The following is a 25,000-nucleotide window of genomic DNA, read 5'->3' as shown; positions in this document are numbered from 1 at the left end:
TTTTTAAGATAATATTGTTTGAACCTTTCCATCAGTCATTGTAAGTTCAATAATACAATCACTTTAATAGAAGATCCGCAAACCTCTAATAAAATAATACCCAAGCTTTCTATCTCACTTTTAATGTACTGATTTCCTTCAATCACGGATTCCTTGAACTCCATTTCGTATGCAAATTTTATGGGTCTGCAATAGGCTGTGGAGGACGACTTTTGATTTCTTTACATAGGCATCTTTTCGTTGCTGTTTTTAAACCCAGTCAAATCCAATGAGACTAGACCTGTAATAAATAATGATTCTTCACGCTTTAAATCTTTGTTAATGTCAGGTTTTGATAAAACTTGTTATAAATGTTTTGGCCAGTAGCACCATCAAAACCAGCATTAAACGTGAGTGCCATTGTTTTTATTGATTTGTTGTTTAATATCAAGTGCCTTAGCACAGGTTCCTGAACAGCACAGATTCTTTGCAAAGTATGAATCATTAAATCTTTTAAAGGAACTGAAGCTGAATAGTCCTCTACTGTTATATTTTCACGATAACATTTCAATTTTGCATCTCTAACATCATTGTTAGCGGGGTAGATGTTATATTCTTTCTTCAAGGCTCCGCTTCTAATCAATTGATAGGAAGCTTTTGTTAAACTTGCATCAATTGTTAAAGCCAGTGCTTCGTCTGCTGAATATTTAGTTACTTTACCTGTATTTGAAGTATTTAAAACATCCTTGGCAACAACAAAAATAGATTCATCTCTTAATTTTTTATTAGCAGCAAAAAACAATTCATTGGATGAATGAGATTCAATTAAACATGATACATGCTGTTTTTTAGTTCTATTAAAACTATTATCAATAGCAACTAGTTTTCAACCACGTCTAATTGCAGTTGGTTCATCGCCTTTTTTTCCGACACTTAAATATTTATTAAGCCAGTTCACAAACTTCTTTTCAAAAATTTCGACAGTGTAGTTTGCAGATTTCCTTTTTTTTTATACAAATAAACAAACGTAGAACAATTTGCCTAAAATCAATGTCTTTAAGTTCAGCAAAATTTGGCTGAATAATTTCCAAAAATCTTCAGTAATATTTTGTTTTGAAATACTGAGATTGTTTTTTTGGGGGGAAAATTATGAATGTCTAAGTTTAATAAAATCATATCTAAATAATTATTGCAAAAAGTATTTTGTATTTAAAATTTTAATGTTACAATATATATGCCGGGTGGACTATTAATTCTTGGTAATAATTAAGTTACTACAAGTGTTAGTAGTTAAAATCAAATGTAATTATATTACTGTTAATGTTAGTAATTAAATTACTAACAACTATCGAAAATATGTTGTTGTTATGCAAAGTAAGGTATCTATAGCAACCAAAAAAAAATTAACTTGATAAGAATTGGGAATCTCATTTTAATACATACCCCCAATATTGTGTACTTAACGCAAATAAAATTCTGTTAAAACAACGTTAATGAAAAAATGAGTTGTTGCTATGCAATATTTAGTACCATAGCAACTAAGTTAAAACATATATAAAATCTTAACGGGGATTTAAAGTGACGAGCAATCAATTAAAACTCGAACGAAGCATTATATAGCTCAAATAAATATAGGACAGCACATAGCAAATTGTGGTAGTTATTAGTTATAATGCGGCAAAAAATAAATTTCTTAAGGAACTTTTTTTTAATCTATGAGTTTCAAAGTATAACTGAGATAACATGCTATGATAAATTTGTTTCACACATTGGTTTTTCTTATCTCTGAATATTCTAGAACAACATGTACTAATTTTTTGTTTCAAAAACGTAGATGTAATTGAAATACAACACAACGTTGATGTCACAGTTAATTACTTTTTTTTATTTTTTATTATTTTTATTTTTTTCAATATTCAAATGCGTAACTAAGAGATTTAATATAAATAAGTTATCAATAAATTTTCCTTATATATATAGATACTAAAAGTAAATAAGTTTTCAAGATTAGACAATTAAAACTTTTCCAATTTTGTCCACCTACTGGCCCACTGTACAATGTCAGGAAAGTTGCCATATCCAAAAATAATTCAACTTAATGTCTATGGTTTCATTTTCAATACAGCCATATCAATTTGCATATCGAGACATAAAACATTAAGAATACATTTCAACTATTACTTAATAAAGCAAAACATAGATAAATTAGGTAAAGTGAATAAATGAGTTAAAAGTATACTTAACTTATTTTTTTGATTTCATAAAAGATAAATAAAACAATCAGAAAAAACTTGCGAAATACAAGTCACCATTTTAAATTAGGTTTTGTGCAACTAAAATTATAAAGTTTAAAATTACGACACCGAGAATCAACATTTGCGTCATTCCTTTTCCTACTCAAAAAAAAAAAAAAATAATAAATAGTCTACGTTGTACTTTTGTAAACTATGCTAATTTCTTTAAGAATGCTCGGTCTTACTTGATAAAAAATCAAAAAATATATTACATTCTGGCTTCTTAGATTTAAAACATGGAAATGAAAATCAATATTTTCAACCATTTTATCTATAGGTTACACAAAACAACTTTATAAAGGACAATAACATAGTCAAGAGTTTTAATACTACTTAACATATTATTGCAGAGTTTAGAGTTTATTATTTAAAAAACGTTTTAATTAGTTAGAGTTTCACTTTTATTGGTAAAAAATTTAAAAACAGCTTTAATTAAAGACTTTTCACTGAACTTTTTAAATTATATGAGCGATTATGCCTAATCAGTTAAAAGTTTTGGTATAAATTTTCTTGGGTTCTGATGTTTTACAAATAATAACATTATGAAAAAAAAGGTATTAACCAAAAAGATTATTCAATAAATGTGTAATTTTTTTGCCAATACCATAATAAGTCGTTAATAAAAAAAATTAGGATCATGCTACAACATTAAATATAAACAAAAAAAAACTTTGCCAACTAAGTGTTTTTTTATAATGTTATAATAGTAAAAACTTTAGTTTTTAATATTATAACATAAAAGAAAAACAATAACTTTTAATTTTTGACTGCCTGGAAAGATTAAACTTTTCCCGTCCTCATCAAACTACTCTTCACATACATACATATATATACTTAAATTTTAGAAAAAACATTTTTGAATGGAACTTAAAGTTTCATGCATATCGGCAATCATCAGCCATAAAGTACAAAATCAAAAGTATAAAAAACTGTTTAAAGTTACAAACTACGGTAGAATGAGTTCTGACATTATAATACGAGAAGACTTAATGGAAAACTTTTCTCCGCAATCGAATAATGAAAGGAGAAATTTATTTTTGTGTCTGCATTAAGAGCCTAATTCGCCTCTTTTGTTTAGCAGATTGTTTTCTTTGTAAAATATTATTTCGAATTTTTTATTTAAACAAAGCTAACATATTTTTGACGCAGGATTGAGTAATTTACAGCGTTTAATAATTTTCCATTTGATTGAAGTTGTGAAATTGTTTTCTTTTAACTCCCATGCCTCCTAAGACAACTCAGTGTCGTTTTTGTATTTTTTTATGTTAAAAGATTTTTGATGGTTCGCATAACGTAGCTTAAATGAGGTTTCGCTTATCCCAATGTATACTTTATCGTTGTATTGAGGTTTATTTGAGCTTACGGTGGTTTGGTAAACGATGTTGTTAGACAAGCAATTGTTGTTCATTGGACAAAGAGATTTTTTAATACAATTGAAGACTTTTTCTGATAATTTTACATAGCTATATAAAGTATTTTTGTTATGTGAGTTGATAATAGATTTAATGTTAGGAATATAGGAATATCTTTAAATTGTGTTTCTGTTAAATATTTTGTGTATTTTGTGCTTTTAAGGAAAATGCTTGTTAATCAGGGTTAAAAGGCGTTGACAAATTTTGGTTGTAACATTTTTACTAAATGGAGGATTGTACCAGATTTTGTTTCGTTTGCGGTTATTTTTTGGAACATTTTTTATGCTTAGTTTATATGTCAACTTATTAGTGTATCCCGATTGCGTTAATGCGTCTTCATAAAGGTGTGTCGATTTTTTAAAAATAACTTCATTTAATGAGTTGGCGGACAATCTTATCTCGATATTTTTTGAAAGATTTGAATTTTTTGAAAGATTTATTATGCAAGGCGGATGGTTAGAATCAGCATATACATAACTTATTATTTTCAGGCTTGCAGTATGGTTGAAAAGAATTTTGAGTAAGATTAAAAGTTAAATTAAGGTAGATAACAATTTTAAGGTTGCGATTTATAGAGATGTTGAGATTTTTACCTTTGAAAACTTGAACAACATGCTTTTTTATTTGTTCCATTTGATGGCCATTTTTGTTCTTAAAAACTGCTAACCTGTCATCTCGATATAAACCAAATTCATTTTTGTTGTAGATCTGCAAAAGTTGATCTAAAAGAAAAATCCCAACTAGTTTGCAAACTTCCGCGCCATCATAGGCTCCCATAGTAAAATCAAAAAATCCTGCTTTTTTCTTAATCCATGATATGCCACCGTTAAAAATGAAAGATTTTCTTGCATGACGTATAATGGATATGCTTTGCTTGTCTATAATTATATGTTGCTCGGCAAAGGCAATTGCGTTATTTAGCATGTTTTCATCAATTGACGGATAAAAATCATTCATGTCAAATACCGAAAATTTACAAAGGTGTTTATCACCAATTTTTCGGAACCAATTTATCACATTCTGCGTATTTTTCCATTGTTTTAAACAGAGCCTATTGTTTTGAAGGGTTGTTTATGAAGTTGGCTTTGTGACCTTTTAAATTTATAAAACATTCGGCAGTTCCGTTTATCTCGATTTTATTAAAAATATCGTGGTTTGTCAAAATTTGCTTACTTTTTTTATTTACTACGTCTTTTAGATTTGGGTCGGCCTTTTTTTATATGTTTTTTTTATATTTTTGATTTTGTGCTTCATGGCTGATGATTGCCGATAGGCATGAAACTTTAAGTTCCATTAAAAGTCGTTTTTTCGAAAATGTAAGTATAAAACGCTCTGTTTTTGAAAAAATATATAATTTTTTAAATATTGAGCACTCTTCCAGTGGGCAGGGTACGTTTTTAAAACGTTTTTTAGACGTTTTTATAAGGTTTAAAGTTAATAAAAACGTCCAAAGAACGTTTTAAAAACGTCCAAAGAACGTTCTGTGCCCAATGGGCTACAACGATCAAGAGTTTTGTATTTTTGATACTAAATCATACAATAACATTATATATATATATATATATATATATATATATATATATATATATATATATATATATATATATATATATATATATACATACATACATACATACACATATATAAAATCTTCAAACAGGCGAATCTCCAACACAATTGTATTTTAATTGTTACCATTGTAAAACCAACTGGGTCTGTTCGAATGGCAGTGCTTTTTAGGCAACAAAGTCAGCCAGTTTGTACACAACTATTCTAAGCGTTAGTTATGACCAAAGCCTAAGACAAATAATTTATCAATGAAAATAAACTTTTATTTACTATGTTAAACATACAATAGTAAAAAAAGGGAAAATTTATCTATCGAACGCGCTTAAAGTAAAATATTATAGTTTATTTAAGTTTTACATTAACAATTATCAAAAATAAAAATAAAAACATATATAAAAATTCTTAGATTTTTAAATTTATTTTTAACTTTAATTAGTTTAAAATGAACACTTTGCCTTTATTATTAAGTGTTAAAACTTTGTTTTAATAGCTATCATTCTAGCTAATTGATAACATAATGAAAATAATTATCATTACATTTTGATTTGCAAACCTAATTTTCATGTTTTGCCGCCAAATATAATTTAGAGACATGTTTGAAATGTTTAATTTAATTGTTAGAACACTTTCATAATCAATATCTTATATTTCTTAGGTATAGAAAAAAAAAAAAAAAAAATATGTTTGATAAATATTTGCTCAAAAATCAAATAATTTTACTTTATTTTGATTATTTCTGGAGAAATTTTGAGCTTTATCAAATGCTGAGTCAAATCCATAACTTTTAAACTCTAAATGATAATTAAAAGTCAATAAAATTGACTCAAATAAATTGATTGATAAGTATAAAACGCTAAAAATTACTTTTTTAACTCAACGTCTCATATTTAGTATAGAAAAGCAGGAAAAGGACAGATCCAGACCATTTAATAAGGAGATAAGGAGGAAGATGGTAGCAGTAGTAGTAGTAGTAGTAGTAGTAGTAGTAGTAGTAGTAGTAGTAGTAGTAGTAGTAGTAGTAATAGTAGTAGTAGTAGTAGTAGTAGTAGTAGTAGTAGTAGTAGTAGTAGTAGTAGTAGTAGTAGTAGTAGTAGTAGTAGTAGTAATGAGTATAAAAATAGCTATAGCAATTTGTATTTTTAATATTTGTAATCTTTATACTTGAAATCATTTTAAATTATCTCTAGGTATGGATGATGATAAAACAAATTTGAGTAATACTTTATGTAAGTGCAATAAATTTTTTTATTTCCATTTATCTTAACGATTTTATCTTAAATATAAGTTTTTTTAACATTAAGTTTATATTCTGTAAAAATTATTTGTAATCTTTGAAAAAACTTGAAGGTAGATTAAAAATTATTTTAAATCTACCTTCAAGTTGATACATAAAAAAAGTATAAACCACAAAAATGAACATAGATAAATAAAAGTATTAAAAACATAGTTTTATCATTTCAGCTGGCAAGACTTTTATCGTGTGTGTAAAGTAACTTAAAGAGCATCTGTTTGTTACTTATAGAGCATCATGTGTTGAATACTAAAGTATTTAACACATTATGCTCTTTAAGTAACAAACCGTGACACGCAATATTTAGAAAAAAATGTGGAAGGCGATATTGACTTCTTTAAAATGGATGCGGAAGGCTGAAAATACTTATTTGATTCTTTTATGTTACTACTTTACTTAGTCGGTTGAAAAAATGTTAAAAATATGCTGTGCTTGTGGCTGTTCTTCAAATTACTTATCACAAAAAAAAGTCAAACAAATTTAAAACGTCAGTTTACAGATTTCCAAGAGAGAAAGAAAAGAAAACAGGTTGAATAAAATGCATTTCAAATGTTAATTTAAAATTTTTTTGACAAAATTGATTTATTTTTAGCACAATTATAATTATGACTTATTTTGTGACATATTTTTAAATAAAAAACGAAATTTGCAATATCACGATATTTAAACCATTTAACATGAGGCAGTAAAGAAATAGGTATGAATAAGCAAATTAACTCCATGAACACGAATAAGCAAAGCTTTATTGAAATCACCAGAGCACTTGAGTATTTTTTCACCTCTCGTACACTTCATAAATAATTGCGTATTAATTTTTAACTACCTTCTATTCGACCATTAACACGAATTACTTCAAAAATTTCGAATGCCGCTGATAATTTTTTTTTATAAAGAAATTTTAAATAATTCATGTGATGATCAAAAAACGTGTATTACTCTCCACAATAAGGTGTGTTAAAAAAATGTTATTGTATCATAAAGGTGCTCTTTTTGATAAAGCATTAGATGACCCAAATTCTTTAGCTACTTTAGATTGTTAAAACTGTTTTAGGTGTCATGATAACGTGTATGTTGAGTGGACCTAAATTTTTTGTTAAAATTTTACTTATAAACAAATTAAACTCTCGATATTTGTAAGACCAAACTTATTTGACTGTAGAAGTAGGAAGAGAGTCTAATGGTAAAGCAGAGATATGATGGAAATCGTGGAAGGTTTAATGGAAATCAAATGAAATGAAAGTTGAACTTAGAATTGACGTTACGTATGACAAGTAATAAAGGTAAACCTATCAAATAAGACATAAATTTGGCGGCGCATACATTTTAAGTGTTCTGCAAATATTTGAAAAATTAAATATTTCTAAAACTTCACTTTTGCTGTCAATCACTGCGCGACATAATATAAGACACCCCAAAAAGATTTATAAAACTCTACTAAACTTTTATATTGAAAAACTAATTTCTATTGTAAATGAAAGCAAAGGGTTTACATCACTAAACAACATTTTAACAAATTTGTTTTTAATGTAAATTGCATTTTATAAAAAAAACCGTTTTATCAGTGCGAAAAAATTCATAAGACAATTTTACTAAAAACCTTTTATTTTCAACCGCAGTTGTGGACAATTAAAAATATTTAATTGATGTAGACACTTGACAGACGATTATCTAACTGTAAACTTTTGTGAACTGTCAAATGTATAGTTCAAGTTTTTTTATTACGCATAAAATAACAAACTAATTAATAATGAGTTATGATGCACCGTTGAGTCAAGGTGCAAAAAAAGTGCTCTCTAACTTATCGATAATGGGTCACTCCGTTAGTTACATGACTAGAGCTATTGGGCGCAGTCCAACTGTGATTAAAAACTACGTTAATAGTTCTCATATGTATGGAATAAAAAAAAGTCCTAATCCATCAACGCTATGTAACCGTGATAGGCGAAAGTTGTTCAGACAAGCTTCAAATTATTCATTAACTGCACGTCAAATTGCTCCAGAAGCAGCTGTGACTGCTAATATACGTACAGTTCAGCAAGTTATTCATAATACTTTTTACTTTTTGCGCAAAAAACTTCAGCAAAAATCACCTTTGACAACAAATCACAAAAACAATCAAATAACTTTTGCAAAGAACCATAAACGCATGGAAAAAAGAATGGTAACAAGCAGTATTTTCTGACAAAAAACGAATTTGTCTTGATTGGCCAGATAGATGGAATTAATATTTTAAACAAAATTTAAAGATAAGTAATGATGTAAAGGGTGATGTCGGTTCTTAACAGAAAAACTTCTTAAAAGAAAAAGTTAAATAATAAAAAAGAATAAAACGAAAATAAAAATAAAATAGTATTTGAGATACTTCATATTCATGTAAATATTTTTTTAAGGTCCTTTTAAAAGTTTGAATTGAAATAGTAGTTTAGGGGAGAGTGGGGTAATGGCGAACGCGGGGTAACTCCGAACATGGTCAAAACAGCATTGTAAAAAAATAAATTCGACAATTTTTTTTTACCTGCTGAGAAGGGATCCTATGCTCAGTTCCAGACGTGCAGTAGTGTAATGAAGCTGCGGATGTTGTTCACTATAATTTGATTTTAAATTTTTCTGATAATTTTATGCAACTTTTTTCTTGAGTAACACTTTGTTGTAGCTTCTATGGAAATAAAGTCACTCCTTTTTTTTGTTTTTGTTGCATAATATAGTTTTTAGACTTAGTTATTACAATTAGCTTTTTATTTGCTATTACACAACAGTGCTTGTGATTGCCCCCCAATGTGTTCGGAATTACGCCACGTAGGCAGGGTAATTCCGAACACCAATGGTTTTATTTCTGGCATAAATTTTTATTTTATGATAAGATTTTTAAAAATTCCTTTTGAGGGTTTGTGACTGAGTAGTTAAACTAATTGATAAGCAATAAATATGATCAATTTTGTATAACTGGTGTCTTTAATTCGCATTCCCGCTTAGGTGTTCGCCAATACCCCACTCTCCCCTACTATTTTTGTGGACATATGAATTTCACAATTATGGCCCTCGGTAACTTATAGAGAATTCGGATTGTTTAAAAAAAAATTTTGATACCTAATAAATAAACAACAAATGCTTTGTTTGATATTTATAATCTATAATTAAAAAAAGGTCTTCAGAAATATAAGATAACTTATGGTATTTTCATTTAAACTTGATTAAAAAAATATTATAAACATTTAATTTATAAACATTCAGCACTCCAAGCGTTCTAAGCAGTGGACAAGCACTGGTGCATTTATTAGCATTTATTATAATGCAGCTTGCTTGTATTACTTTTTTTTAAAATACAGGTTAGTCTTGACGGATAAGTGGTTGCCCAGGCAATGTTACAATAACTAATATAGCTATGAATTAATTGAAAGTAAATAAACTTTAAACCGTTTTTATCCTTCATATATTCAGTTTTATACATTTATGATTTAGAAGATTTAGAAGAGAGAGTATCTTTGCTTTTAGTAGGGTTCAGCGAGAGTTTCTTGGCTTTAAAACCATTCATTGAGGTTATCGAGATCACGTATCATAGTGGGAAAAATTGTCTTAATGTTTGAGTGGATGTAAAAAACTTGAGTGATGTCATTAAAATGATTTAAGTTTAGTATACAAGATGACAAGCAAATATCGCTGATATAAATAATAAACAATAAAAGCCCTAGAATAGATCCCTATGGAACTCCGCAGGTAATATTTTCGAATTTAGCGAAGGTTTTTCTGATAAGATACGCATTGTTTGCATTTGTTAAAATAGAAACAACCCCAATAAAATTATTATTTTTGACTCTATAACTCATATGTTTGTACAGAAGAATATCATAGTCCAAACTATCAAAGGCTTTTGAGATGTCAATAAACACTTCAAGAGTATATTGGTTGTTTTTAAACTTATTTAACAATTCTTTTATTAATTTAATTACTGTATATTTTGTCGGATGCCTTTTTCTAAATCCGTACTGATTATTATTTAGAACATTTTGCGTTGTGGGCAGTTGTAAAACTTATTATGCATTATTCTCTCTAGAATTTTACAAAAACATGCTAATTTACCATCAATTAGTTTCTCTTTCATAGAGAAGAAAACGAATGACAAAGGGTATTCGCCTAATGCGCAAATATAATTGTTTATAATAACTATAATTAAACTATTTTAATAATTATGTAAATTATTAACATTGGTATTTAGAGAGCTTTTTTAAATACCTAGATATACTAAACTTCTAAAAGCCAAAAAATGAATTAGATAAAAAATGCCACAGAGAATTGTCCACCATATAGCTGCCTTAGAATTAATACACTTTTAGAGCTCTGAATCTATACAAATGAAGCTCGAAAGAAAAATATATTTCTCTTTTTAGTCTTTTTAGTGCAATGAGTTTCATTGATGTCCTTTTACACAATCTATAAGTCTCCTCCACATTGATCTTTAGATCCTGCGTTTTAACAAAGAAGAGACTAGTCTCCACTTTAGAATTGTAATTTGGTGTCTAATAGAGAGAAAGAGAACAGAAGAGAGTTTTGGTGGTCAAATTCCAAACCAAAAAAATCTTTTTTTCTTGTTACTTATTAGGCAAAGGTTGTTAAAACACTTTTACAGGAAAGATTCTCTTCTAAGATTCGCTGGAATAGCCTAGTTACTTCAAAGTAAATGAAGGGGCTCCCTTTAAATTAACCACATTTCAATCTTTTTGACTTAAAGCAGCAAAAGGGATTTGATAACAAAAAAAAGTGTTGCATTATTTATTAACAAGTCAGGTTGAGCACCACATTTTCCCCTTGTTAGAGGAAGTTCCTTCTTCTGACTGCTATAAATCACTTTGAAATTCATTTAACTCAACTTTAAGTGAATTGTTTGATGCTCCGCTTGTTCACAGTACTTTGAACTATACATATTGAGTGCAGAAGGTGATCTTAAATGAGATAGAGTGCTTTTTCGTTCCTGTTGGTCCTTATAGACTGACTGTGTGTTATGGTAAATATTATAGATATTATATGGTAAATATTATTAAGAGAAAAATTGAAGTTTTAACGTTTCTACCAATGATTTGAGCTATGAATTGTTTTTTTCTTTTTACTTTTACTAAAGCAGAAGTTTCGTTTACTTTAAACCCGATGCAAAAACTTTTATAATTAATAACTGGCTTGGTCCTGTTATTGACAAGGCGGCTTTTTTGCCTAAAAAAGGTAACGCTATAATATTCCTTTTTTCTTCAATAGTCAAATACTTCTTAATAAAGGAGCGCTTTTATCGTGAAATTGTCAACAATTGTCTTGCTTGCTTCAACTTTTCAACAAAACCGTTGCTCACTTATAAAACGCACTACCTAACAATGTTGTTAATGGTATTAGTGTCGACTGCTTCAAAGCAAAATTTAATCAGCTGCCATTATAATTACCACAGCCCAGCATCTTCTGTGCAATCGAGCACATGCTAGCTAACTGTTCATTGGCTTACGGAATACACCCGGTTCCTTTTATCTTAAATACACTTAAATCCTTTTTTTTCGTATAAAATTGTTTACAGCTAATTAAAATAACAAAATTTATAATCCGAATTTTTTTTATTTTTATTCCAAATACTACCTAAGTAGCAAAGAATATTGGCGCAACTGTGGGGAGATATTGCCTGCAAATTTGGCCCAATTTTGTTAATCGCGCCAAAATTGCATTGTTAACTTTTTGCCAATACTGGCCGATATTAGCGGCACATAATTGCGCTAATATAGTGCCGCCAATATTGGCAAAATATTCATATTGCAAAAAAATACTAATGCAAATATAATACTAGCGGATAAAGGCAAAATATAGTTTACCGTATTATGCCAATATTGTAAACATTATAAAGCCAATATTGAGTACTTTTGGTTAAAGTTTTTTGATTAAAAAGTAGTGACAAAACAATATTAAGTCTTTTATATTTTTTAAAAGATTTCAAATTTCAATGGTCTTTTATTAACTTTTAATAGTAAAAATTTTAAACATTTTTTTTTGTTTAAATAGTACTATAGTACTAGGCTGCATAATTCTTTTAAGTTTAACAGGGTATAGTCTTGGAATCGACAGTGGTTTTACAACGCTTTAGGAAAAAACGAATTTTTAAATCATTAAATTTATTTGGCGTTATATGGAACAGATACAAATGAAAAAAAAGGAGAAAGAATGCTCTAAAAACGAAATACAATAAAGTAAAATCAAGGCTGTTTAAATACAAGCAATAATAATATGCATATATTTATTTATAAACTACTGCATTAAACTCTCACGAGAGTGGGAATTGACTTTCATTACTTTGCCAATGCTTATTTAATTACTCAATTGTTGTTCTGTTTTTTCTTTTGTCATCTCTGGCTGTGACGAGAAAGCCGCCAATTCTTTCTTTAATACTTTTGTCAGTAGCGATTTTAAATTTAAGAAATACGACGATAAATAATTAAATATACGAACAACTAAACATAACTCTAAAAATTGTGTTGCAAATATCATCACAATATAATTTAAAAATATATATTTTTTCACGTATGAATATTGTAAAATAATTAGCTTTTACTAAAGCATTTTTCTATTAAAAAGAAATGGAATGTAGAATACAAATTTTATGCCTTACCTATGACGACCATTGTTTTCTTTCATACAATGAGTATAACAAACATACTTCTTTGGCCATTAGATGTATTAAGTTTGATGTTGTTGTTTGTAAGCATCTATTACAACCAATTTAAGGAAATTCATCTAAAATAAATAAAAAAACAAATGTAATATAATTGGTTTGAATAAAATTACAATGGTACCTCACATGTGTACGTTTTAAACAGGTTTCCTTAGTGTCATATCCTCATTAAAATATGACATTATGGAAAAGTAAAAGTAATTGGTTACAAATATATGCAAATCCATAGGTTAACCTGTTTTGCATATCGGGACTGACTTTTTTTATAAAAAATTTTATAAAGCTATAATAACACTAGGAAGAATACTATCAAGAATCCCGTACAGATTTGTGAACTTCTCCTACTCTTACCCACAATTACACAATAATATGCAATTATCCAACATTGGCTGTCTTTGCCTCAGCAAAATTTTGAGGCAAATGCACCCTAAAGATGTCAAAGATGTTTGAGATTAGTAGTCATTGCTATACGAAATGAGCTAACAGGACATTAAATATAGAAACAACAACAAAGTGTGAGAAGCACTTATGTAAACCATTCTTATCTACAACAAAATAATAATCAACAATCGAATGTATCATATACTTTAAAGAATAGAAATTTTAATAGTACACGATACTGTTTCCAAAAACTATTAAATAATATTAATTCACTGGTACATACTAAAGATTCATAGGTATCTTTATCTCATGATTTTTCATCCAGGTCTAAAAGATCCTTTTTCCTTGTTAACCGGCAAATAAATCCATAAAATTGAAGAATATGATCGTGCTATGCTCTGATTGCCAACCATACAGGGAAACACTAAACTCTTTTCTGAATTGGTTTGAAAAGTGTTTAATTTTTTCAAATCGTATTGAATGCCATCAAGCATATCGAAACCTTTCCTCTCAAATACTGCAATTTAAAATACAAAATTGACTTTAATTAGAAAGCTAATCAATTTCAATAGATTAGGTCTGAATTAAAATCGAAAATTAACAAATAATCTGTGAATGTAATTCTTTTGCAGCAAATCAGGTGCCTAAAGCAGCCACAATATTTCCAAGTTCCGGTCACAAGAGGGGGATATTGGGAGAGAATGAATAGAAGGATATGGTTCAATATATCAAACTGGATATATCAAACAAAACCTTTTAGGGACTTTCCAAACTGCAGTTGTGGGTTGCAATACTTTTTTGCTATCAAAAGATTTCTTTAATCTTTGGAAAACTGATAGACAGTCACCTCAGTGTCACTTTTAATGCAACCAGCAATTTTTTAAACTGGAGGCATAGCTAATTCTACTTCATCACTATCAACAGCCGTTTCAATGCTTGATGTAAACTATAACTTTTCCATCCGTTCTAAATCAGCTTTATAACTATCTTAAAAAATATAAAGTAAAGATGAAACTTTACTTGACAAGGAACAATTCAAGGGGGCATCAACTGTATTTGAGCTTCCAAGTGATTAGGCCAATACATTAAACTTTCATCAATCAGTCATGAAAAACGGATTACTTTCAAGGCACACATATTTGTTTTTTACATTGAAAATTCAGCCTAACAAATTTTTTAAACTTTATTGTCATCTTGAATTTAAATTCACGCTAATTTATCTGCACTAAATACAAAATGCAACATAAATAAACTTCAGGCTAATTTTTTTCATATTATAATCTTTTTTAACTAAAAACATTAGTCGAAAATTTATTGAGTTTTATTTTTTAATGTAAAATGTAATCAATTTTTATTTCAAGAAGAGTTACTGCTTTACTGGTTAGTAAAAGAAAGTGAATTTTAAAGTTTGTATGGTTTGGTCAGGTCTCCATAAAAATATTTTTTTATTTAAATATGAAATTATGAAAAAGTTAAAAATACTTGTTACAACGGGGTGCTTCAGAGTGATTATTTTCTTAATATGATAATTTTATAGAGACATACAAACACTTGGAAGAATACTATACCGAATATCCTCTTACCCTTACCAAAAACTATCGAGAGGATTTTTTGTATCAGTGTTTTGATTCTCCATGAGCAGTTGCCCTTCCAACGACTTTACAGCCATAGTAAATGCATCTTGAAGATAAACAACTTGAGACACTAAATTATTACCCTGAGATAAGGAGAGTCAATGGAGCATGAAATTTAGATTTCACGCTCAATGAGTTAGCCAGAATGAGTTAGCCAGTCATAAAAGATAAAAATTGAACTACAGTTTATTAGGAATACTTTTTTTAAGGCATTTTAGTGTGTGTATTATTTTTTAGTTATACAACTTTAAAAAAATGTGTTTTATATGCAGCATTAAAAAAAAAGAACATAAAAAGTAATTGGTGCTAATTAGTTTTATATTAATTAGCACCAAAAACGAAGGTTTTGTTTTTAGAAATAGTGTAATTAGGCATGAGAAAAAGGCCAAACAATTTCTTATTTGTTTGTATCTACTTGTGCCGATCTAGTCCTTTATATGTAATTTTTGCACGTTTATATGTAATAATTGTACATTTGATGTTAGGAATATGCATCTAGATGTTTTTAAAATGCTGCAACAGGTGTTAAACATTCAGTTTCAGATGGTAGACTAATCCGCAAATCTGTGACTCGCATACTAAAAAAGTTTTTCCGTTTTTATGTCTTAAATAATACCTTCTTCAAGTTATAAGCGTGACCGTGAGTGCTGATGGAGCAATACCAAATGATATTTAATGAGAACACAAAAGGGTTGTTGCTACATTTATAAAAACTATGTATTTATTTGTTAGTTTCCACCATGTCGTTATCTATGAAACGTTAGCTCATGCTAATTAAGTTTAGTCTCAGTAGTCTTTGGTTGTAACTAAGCCCAGTCAGGCCACAATCAGATTTACTAGACTTGCGTAGAATATTTTCAATTATTCGTTAATTATTTTTAAGCCTAGGATAGTTGGCAGAGCTGCGATAATCAAGGTGTGACAAGCAAGGGAAAAACCAAATTACGAAATGAGATATTGAGATTTCAGATAAATTGAACAATTTTATTTGCGGTGTTAATCTTTGTATTTAGAAAAGAAAAAAAAAGTCAAAATTCTATCAACAAAGACGCCGAGGCCTTTTTTTAATAAGAAAGTTTTTGATTAATTGAGGAGGTCCGATTTATGTAACAACGAGTGTATAAATGACTTTTTTGTGTTTATTGGTTCTAAGTGCATAACTTGACATTTTTTTTACATTTAAACTTATTTTCCATAACTTTTTCCAGTTTGCTATAATGCCTATATTGTTTTGCAGATTATTGCATAATGAACTATCAGAAAGTAATTTGTATAACTTAGTATTATCTCCAAATTGGGCTAAAAACTGAACCCGGGGGACTCCACTAGTTACTTTTATCTATTCTGAATATTTACCACTAACATTGATGCTCTACTGTCTATGTCTTAGAAATAATTCTATCCAATTGTAGAGTTTGTCATCTATTTCATATGCTTTTAATTTTAGAAGTAGGAGATTTCTTAGTAGGAAATTTCACAGTCCCATACTCTTTAGAGTGTGGAATTGTGTCAAAAGTTTTTAATTTATCAAGATATATATTTTCTATGTTAGTTTTATTTTCCAAAGCTAGAGTTTGTCAATAACTGATATTAAGTTTATTTTAATTGATATTAAGTTTATTATGATATTATGCGATTAATGCTTTTCAACTTTGGCAATATGCAAATAATAAAATTAAATTAAAAATTAAAGAAAATAATCATATAGGGAGGCAAAAGCCCAATATGAATAAATAGTAAAGTATGTTAAAATGACTCTCACCATTTAAAATAATTTGCTGGCTCTTTTGCAATATTTTTCACTCGATAAATAATTTTTAAAAACTCTTTTTGTATATATACAAAGTGTGTTTTCAACTTCATGGCTTTTTTTATGTTTTATTTGAACAATAGTACTATTTTATACCGTATTTAACAAATGCATTTTAAATGATGATGATTATATATAGTCAAAGTATGTCTTAAGTTTAAATTATAAACTGTTTTTAAATAAAATTAAAAAACTTTTCTTTTTTTTAAAAGTGCTTTAAGTTTTGTGATGAGAAGAAGTTTTGCCAATATATAAATATATATATATATATATATATATATATATATATATATATATATAATATATATATATATATATATATATATAAATATATATATATATATATATATACATATATATATATATATATATATATATATATATATATATATATATATATATATATATATATATATATAAATATATATATATATATATATATATATATATATATATATATATATATATATATATATATATATATATATATGTATACATACATGGTGTCATTCAAGAAAATACAGGAAATAATACCCTAACAAAACAAATATGGGAAGTATTAACCAATTATTACAGGAGGTTGATGTTATTAGTGTCAAGTATTGGTGTACAGTTTGTACTGGGAGTCTTTATTGACCTTACAACAGCTTTCGATACGATCAACTATAAAATTCTGATTGAAAAAATGAAAATGTATTGTATAAAAAACAAATCTATTAAATGGTTAACCAGTTATTTAAATAATAGACAACAATGTGTTATAATTGACGATATTTCTAATTCAAAGCTATTAAAAATAAAATGTGGTGTTCTTCAGGGATCAGTTCTTGCTCCCTTGTTGTTTCTTATATACATTAACGACCTTTCTATAGCTACAAATCTTGATTGCATTATGTTCGCAGGTGATACAAATCTGTTTTATTCATCTTCTTCTTTCGATGACCTTTTTGACAGAGTCAACTTTGAGCTTCAACAATTTAAAATATGGTTCAGTGCTAATAAATTATCAATAAACGAACAAAAAACTAAATATATTTTATTTCATTCAAAGCAACAAAAAAAGGCATTTCCATCAACTCTTCCCTCTCTAAATATCGATTGCAACAATATTAGAAGAACCCAAACAACTAAATTTCTTGGAGTGGTTATAGACGAAAATGTTGCATGGACAGTCCAAATAAAGGCCATCAACACTCAAATATCTAAAAATCTTGGTTTACTTTGCAAAGCTAGACTATTTTTATCACAAAAAAACTTAAAAATTCTTTACTTTTCATTTATACATAGTCAATGACTATGTATAAATGACTATTAGTTATCTTGCATAAGTTAACATTGCTTGGGGAAGCACACACAAGACAAAATTAATGTCTCTTTATCGACAACAGAAACATGCTTCTTGAATTATATATTATAAAAACAAACATACACATGCTAAACCTCTTTTAAAAGAAATGAAAACGCTAAACATTTATCAAATCAATATCTATGCTAATATACTATTTATGCTAATATACAATATGGAATAAGTACCTTTACGTTTCACAAAAAACTTCTTTTATTCAATTACCAATAATTTTAACATTAGAGCAACAGGTAACTTTATCGCACCCCCCCCAAAAAAAAAAAAAACTCTCAATTCTCTATCTCTTATCGCGGCCCCTATTTAAACAACAAATTAATTCCGAAATACACCTTAATTACTCTTCCGAAAATATATTTTCTTTAAAGTCAAAACTTAAAAATCTTGTTCTTAATATAGATAATTACATAGAATTAGTTTAGTTCACATGATAAGTAAAAACTTGAACAAAACTTGAACTAAAAACAATCTACAATGTGAGAAAAGTCTGATTTATATATATATATATATATATATATATATATAATATATATATATATATATATATATATAAAACTTTCAAAAAACAAATAAAATAAATAAAACAAAAAAAGTAAAATAAAATACACACACAAAAATCATAATTTAACTAGATAAAAAACAAAATTTTATCACAATATTTAGAATATTTGTGCATAAGAATAACAATGTTAATGTGTATCTTCCATAATACCCAAGGTTCTCGATGGTAAGACTTATTCAGTCATCTACGAGTTCCCTATAACAATATAATTTATCTTAAAGTCTTTCATAATATTTTCAACTAATGCTTCCTTAATTAATTAATTTTTTCAACTGTTTCTTCATTTTTAACTGAGTATTATTTTTTCTGTTAAATGTATTTTATTAGTATTTGGTTAAATATAATCTTTTGTAACGGAAGTATATTTTTCTTATACTACGATGTGAAAAATGTGTAACTAATATGTTGTTGTGAAAATGTAAATAAAAAAATAAAAAAAAGTAGGGATGCCATTTTTTATAGTGTATTATAAAACTGTAATATAAATAATAATACTAAAATAATGTTAGACAATAATTAAAAACCTTATAACAGTTAAAAGCAATAATAATAACTTGTTTGAGATATTAATTAACGAACTTAGGAAAGGATAAATTATTACGTATTTATTTCTTAAATGATCATCTAAAATAAATAGAGTATAAAACATATATCTTACAGATGAAATCAACTCAATATATTTTCATATAAGAGCAAACTTACTATTTTGATCTTGATACTTATAATATAGCAATATTTTCCCATTTCTTCTCTCGATCCATTCTGTTTTAAATTGATTACAGCCAGTTCTTCTCATAATACAATTTGTCTTAAATCAATTATAACCTCTCCTTCTCGTGATTTAATCCGTAAATGTGGAATTAAAGGATTTCATTACTTTTACCACTTCTATTTGCAAGAAGAAGTGTTATATGCTATTAATTTTAATGTTATTACGAGCTCGTGATACAATCTGTTTAAAAATAAATTACAACAACTTCGTGATTCAATCTGTAAATGTTGAATTAAAAATACTTCTCTTACTTCTTTCCTTATAATAACTTAAATTTTTTTTAAAACCTGGTTTTTATCGTAAAAAATTAGGATCTCTGTATACGTAAAAAGATGCTAATATTTACACTTAAACACATTTAACAGAATACAAGATCTTATAAAATCCCGAAATGTTACGCATGCGTACCAATATGTAAAAATGTCAAAATTGGTCAATATTGAAGAAATATTACCTATTTAGTAAGAAGCCATTATTGATAAACAAAAATTCACCAATATTGGCATGTCAACAATGTTCAACATTGGCATGGTAATATTGCGCCAATATTGGCATTCTAATATAAGTAAAACAAAAAGGAGGTAACTTTTGTATGTTCATATTGTCCAATACCGATATGCCAATATTTGCGCAACACTGTTTGCCAATATTGTTATCTTGACTGAGATTGACCTAGATACCCAATTTTGCAACAATGTTGCGCTGATATTGTTGCTACTTGGGTAAAGTTTCAAACTCAAATAAAAAAATTAAGCATATTTCTTGTTATCAATCATTAAAATATTTTCTATTTATTTAAAACAATAAAAAACAGTTGGTCGTCCGACATCACCTTCAGCTTTGGGGCCGGATCAGTTTTCCCCCTTTGCCTCTCCCTCTCAAAAGCCTTGGGTAATAAAATAATGTAAAAGCATTTATAATATTTTTACATAACAAATATCATTTATATAAAATTAATTATTTACATAAAACATAACTTATTTATACTATTTGAAGTTTTTAAATGCGGTTGCTTCTTAATAATTTCGGTAACTTGATAGAATTGTATTTTATTTTGTCATTCTGCTAACAGCCGTACTGACGCCCCTTATATTTTTAAAAGGATACGTAAAATGCGGTAAAAACATAAATCTATTTTCATCGTCTCAAGTACGGACCAGAGGGCACTTTTATTACTACAACTGCTACAACTATTAAGATTAGCATTAATATAAAGAGATTTTGAAGTACTATGAATATAAATTATTATATTATTAGTTTAGCTGACTTTGATGTCGTACATATTGAAAGAGTCATAAAAACTCTTAAAAAATCCACGTCGTTGAGCTAGGAACGGTTATCTCACTTATCTAACAAAAAATATCGCCACAGAAGCAACGCCCAGTGCATAAGTCTCTAGACTTTAGCTTTGGCAGAGTGAAACCGAGGGATAAAAAATAGCTAAATTTTAAAGGCTGACTAAGCATAGGTTTTATGCATTATTTTTAATTTGGCTCTTTAAAATTAAAAACAAGGAAATAAATGGAAAGTAAAAACGAACAAAAAACATGTTAAAAGAAAACATTTACTTTATTTTTGTTTGTACAACCATATGTAAAGTAATTGTTGCTTTAGATAATTGCAAATTCTAATTTTATATCCAGTATTACCCTCAATTATGTCGAATACTATTATTTAATTGTTTTTTATGCTCGAAATATTCCAGAATTTGCTAAAAGTTCGGTGAAAACGGTTATATAAACTACGTCTAGGAATTAGACGTAGTTTATATAACCGTTACTTTTGTAATCAAAAACTGAAGCCTACATTTTGTCTAGATTCTTAAGAGACGAAATGTAGGCTTCAGTTTTTGATTACAAAAAGTAATTAAATTTTAAACTTTTTATTTTTGAACATACTGTTTTATTTTTTGTTTATGCTAATTTATGAGAAGTTTGGAGATCAGAACATTAAAATAAAGCTATTTTTTGATCGCAACATTACAATAATGCTCATTAAAGTCGCAGTATCAAAATAATGTTTTTTAGAAATCACAACAACAGGCGAATGCACACTTAAAATGTAAAAATTATGTTTTTAACTAAATGTAAAAAATGAGCTATCCAAATACTAGTTAACTATGCATCCTAATTAAACTAAAATGCCAAATATACATATCTTTGAACAGATTTTGTTGTTCTTTTAATAATACTAACTATGATTATTAAATACTAATTGTTATTTGAGAAATAACTTTGCCCTCATCAACTAAATCGATAAAATATTTATTTTCAATTATTTTGTCAAACTTTGTATTAAATAAGGTATTTTACTATACACACCAATACACAACAAATGCACTTTAATATAATATTAGTACTAGGAAACGACAATGTATTGTTTAACATTGTTAAAAACCTCAATGTATTGTGTTCAATGCATTGAATTCAATGTATTAAATTACACAACGCCATCAAAATAATGATTATCTTCAAATTTTATTAGCTCCCCCTATCCTCCTTACCAACATTTTAGTATAGATTTTATATAAGAACTTATTTCCGCCTTGATAATGTTAACCAAAGATTTAAATGAATTAAAACTTTTTTTAAACTTTCAATTGAAAGTTAAAAAACAAGATCTGCCTTCGATAATTAATCTGTAATTCAAATCAAGGAAAGACTGTTTGTCTTTATAACTCAGACCTGTTTAATTTAATTTTTTAAGGACATAATAATGTAATAACAACAACAACATTCTTTACACTGCCTCATTGAAGTTTTGCCTACATTTAGAAGCAACTGTTCCTATCTAAATGCAATAGGCAATAAAATAAACAACAAAAAAAATAAGATTAAATAATTTTAAAATGAAACTTTTTACAATTAGCACAAAAAATATATTTACTTGACAACATACATTTAATTTAATTAGAGATTTAGATTTTAAATTTCAAATTTTAGCTTTGTTTCAGCTAGTTTTAGAAAAGAGAAATAAAGAGTAAATAAGTATAGCAGAAAAATTTTGTTGAGTTGCAAAAATTTTAATGCTAAACACATTTGTGGTGAACTTCAATGAACCAATAGAAAGTTTATATATTTTTTTTAAATAATCAAAGTAAATAACAAAAAAAAAAAGGCTCAAAATGAAAATTATTCAAATGAATAAGCAACTTACAAGCTTTTTCATTGTTACTTTTTCATTTTCAAGTATTTTTTCAAATTGCAATAACTAAGCTATATTGCATAATAGAAGTTTAGAAACATAAAAACTTTTTGGTCATCTTCATGAACTCATTAGCAATATTCTACAGCATGACAGTGTTGTATGCAACCTCATTTCTTAGATTTGCAACATCCTCTTTGAGTTCAACTTGTATTGAAACTATTTTGATTGTCACAGCTAATGGCAGCTTCTCTTATTATCTCTGCTTCTCATCTATAAGATTTAGTTTAGATTTTATGGAAGGAGGCGTGAATGAAAGTAGTGGAGTTTGCATTTATGTGGTTACAGGTTTTGATGGTGAAAGTTGCATGGATGTTCTAATGGGAAATATTTTTGGCGTAACTGGAGCTGGTGTCAACAATTTAACTTCTTTAGAAATTGGAATAGATTCTTCCACAAAAAATTCTGTTTTGTTGTGCTCATTGTAATATAAAACTTTTCTTCGCATAAAGTAAAGAAAGTAAAAATACTTAGGATTGAATAACTTTAAAACCATACAATTGCATTTATAAAAAAAAGTCTATTTTCTACTATTAAATGTCGCTTTAGACGTAGCCTAAACCGTGATTCTACTTACTCTGCAGATCAGATGTTGAGGTAGCCTTTTTAATTTGACATGGTGCCTTGTTGTAGGAACCTAAAATACAACCCCTAAGTTACACTCTTAGAACACTAACAGTATTACAACTTCAGCATAAATTGACAGTATTTCCTAATATAACAAAAACTTAGAATATTTTGAAAATAACGCAGGTTATATCTTAGGAACATATGCCACTGACCTATTTTTCTAATAACTCGAATAGCATTTTTTTAACCAATTATTGTTAGGTCTTTACATTTTTTGATAGCCTTATTAACTCTACCTTGTGAGGTATATGAAAACCTAAAACAAATTTTACTATTAGGTATATATGTTTCTGTCAAAAGTGCAACAACATCTTCTTTATTTTTAAAAGCAACAGTAAAATCTGACGAAAATCCATTCCAAAAACTATTCTGATTTAAAAAAAAGCTTTACAATACAGTTTAAAGAAAAATAAATAGGTTCAGTATATAAAAAACTACTTCTTTTTTATTTTTCTCTATAATAAGATTTTCAAAAAAAATTAGAGTTATTCCATTATTAAAAAATTTATTATTTAATATGAAGAAATAGTAAAAAACTAAAATGAAAGTTAAGAGAAATAGACTTATCTCATTAAAAATAAGACAACCATAAAAATGCTGCATAGAGAAGATTAATGCCTAATTATTATTTTACAATGATTATGTCATTTGACAAAAATATTTATGTTATAATAATAATCCAAAACAAGAGTTTTTTAATCGTTTAAAATTATATAACTTTGTAAAATTTTTAAAACATATATATATATATATATACATATATATATATATATATATATAAATATATACAAATATATAAAAAAATATATATATACATATATATATATAGATATAGATATATATATATAAATATATATATATATATATATATATATATATATATATATATATATATATATATATATATATATATATATATATATATATATATATATATATATATATATATATATATATATATATAGATATATATATATATATATATATATATATATATATATAATATATATATATATATATATATATATATATATATATATATATATTTATATATATATATATATATATATATATATATACAAATATAAATATATACAGGAGTAGCCAAAAATTAAAGACCACTTAATTTTTTTTCAAAACTTATTTTTAACCTTAGAGTAATATTATTTTAGAAAAAGGTATCAAAAAAAAAAAAAACATTTTCAGAAAGACATTTTATTGTGTTTTATATTTATTATAAAAGAATTTAAAATTTTTTTACAAAATAATGTTAAAAATTAAAAAACTGACTAGTAAAAAATATAAATGAGAAAAAAAATAAACAAAATTTTAAGACCAGTTTCAAAAATATTTTAAAAAGTAATAAAAGAATAAATTAGAAACGTTATGTTCCTCCATTTGTTTT

The 25,000-nt window shown here is 27.0% G+C and overlaps 1 protein-coding gene across 2 annotated transcripts in view; it reads left to right on the top strand.

Moving 5' to 3' along the window:
• LOC136085763 (repetitive organellar protein-like) overlaps window positions 1-25,000 on the top strand; it is a 163,691-nt gene that overhangs the window by 28,629 nt on the left and 110,062 nt on the right. For both annotated transcript variants that reach the window (XM_065807180.1, XM_065807181.1), the window contains exon 2: window positions 6,442-6,480. In XM_065807180.1, coding sequence (XP_065663252.1) covers window positions 6,444-6,480 — 37 coding nt within the window. In that variant the 5' untranslated portion in view covers window positions 6,442-6,443. The remainder of the gene's footprint in view (window positions 1-6,441; window positions 6,481-25,000) is intronic.

Source organism: Hydra vulgaris, chromosome 10 (genome assembly GCF_038396675.1).
Source record: "Hydra vulgaris chromosome 10, alternate assembly HydraT2T_AEP".
Lineage (NCBI taxonomy): Eukaryota > Metazoa > Cnidaria > Hydrozoa > Anthoathecata > Hydridae > Hydra > Hydra vulgaris.
The sequence above is the reverse complement of the archived record's forward strand: the minus strand, read 5'-3'. Positions and strand labels throughout refer to the sequence as shown.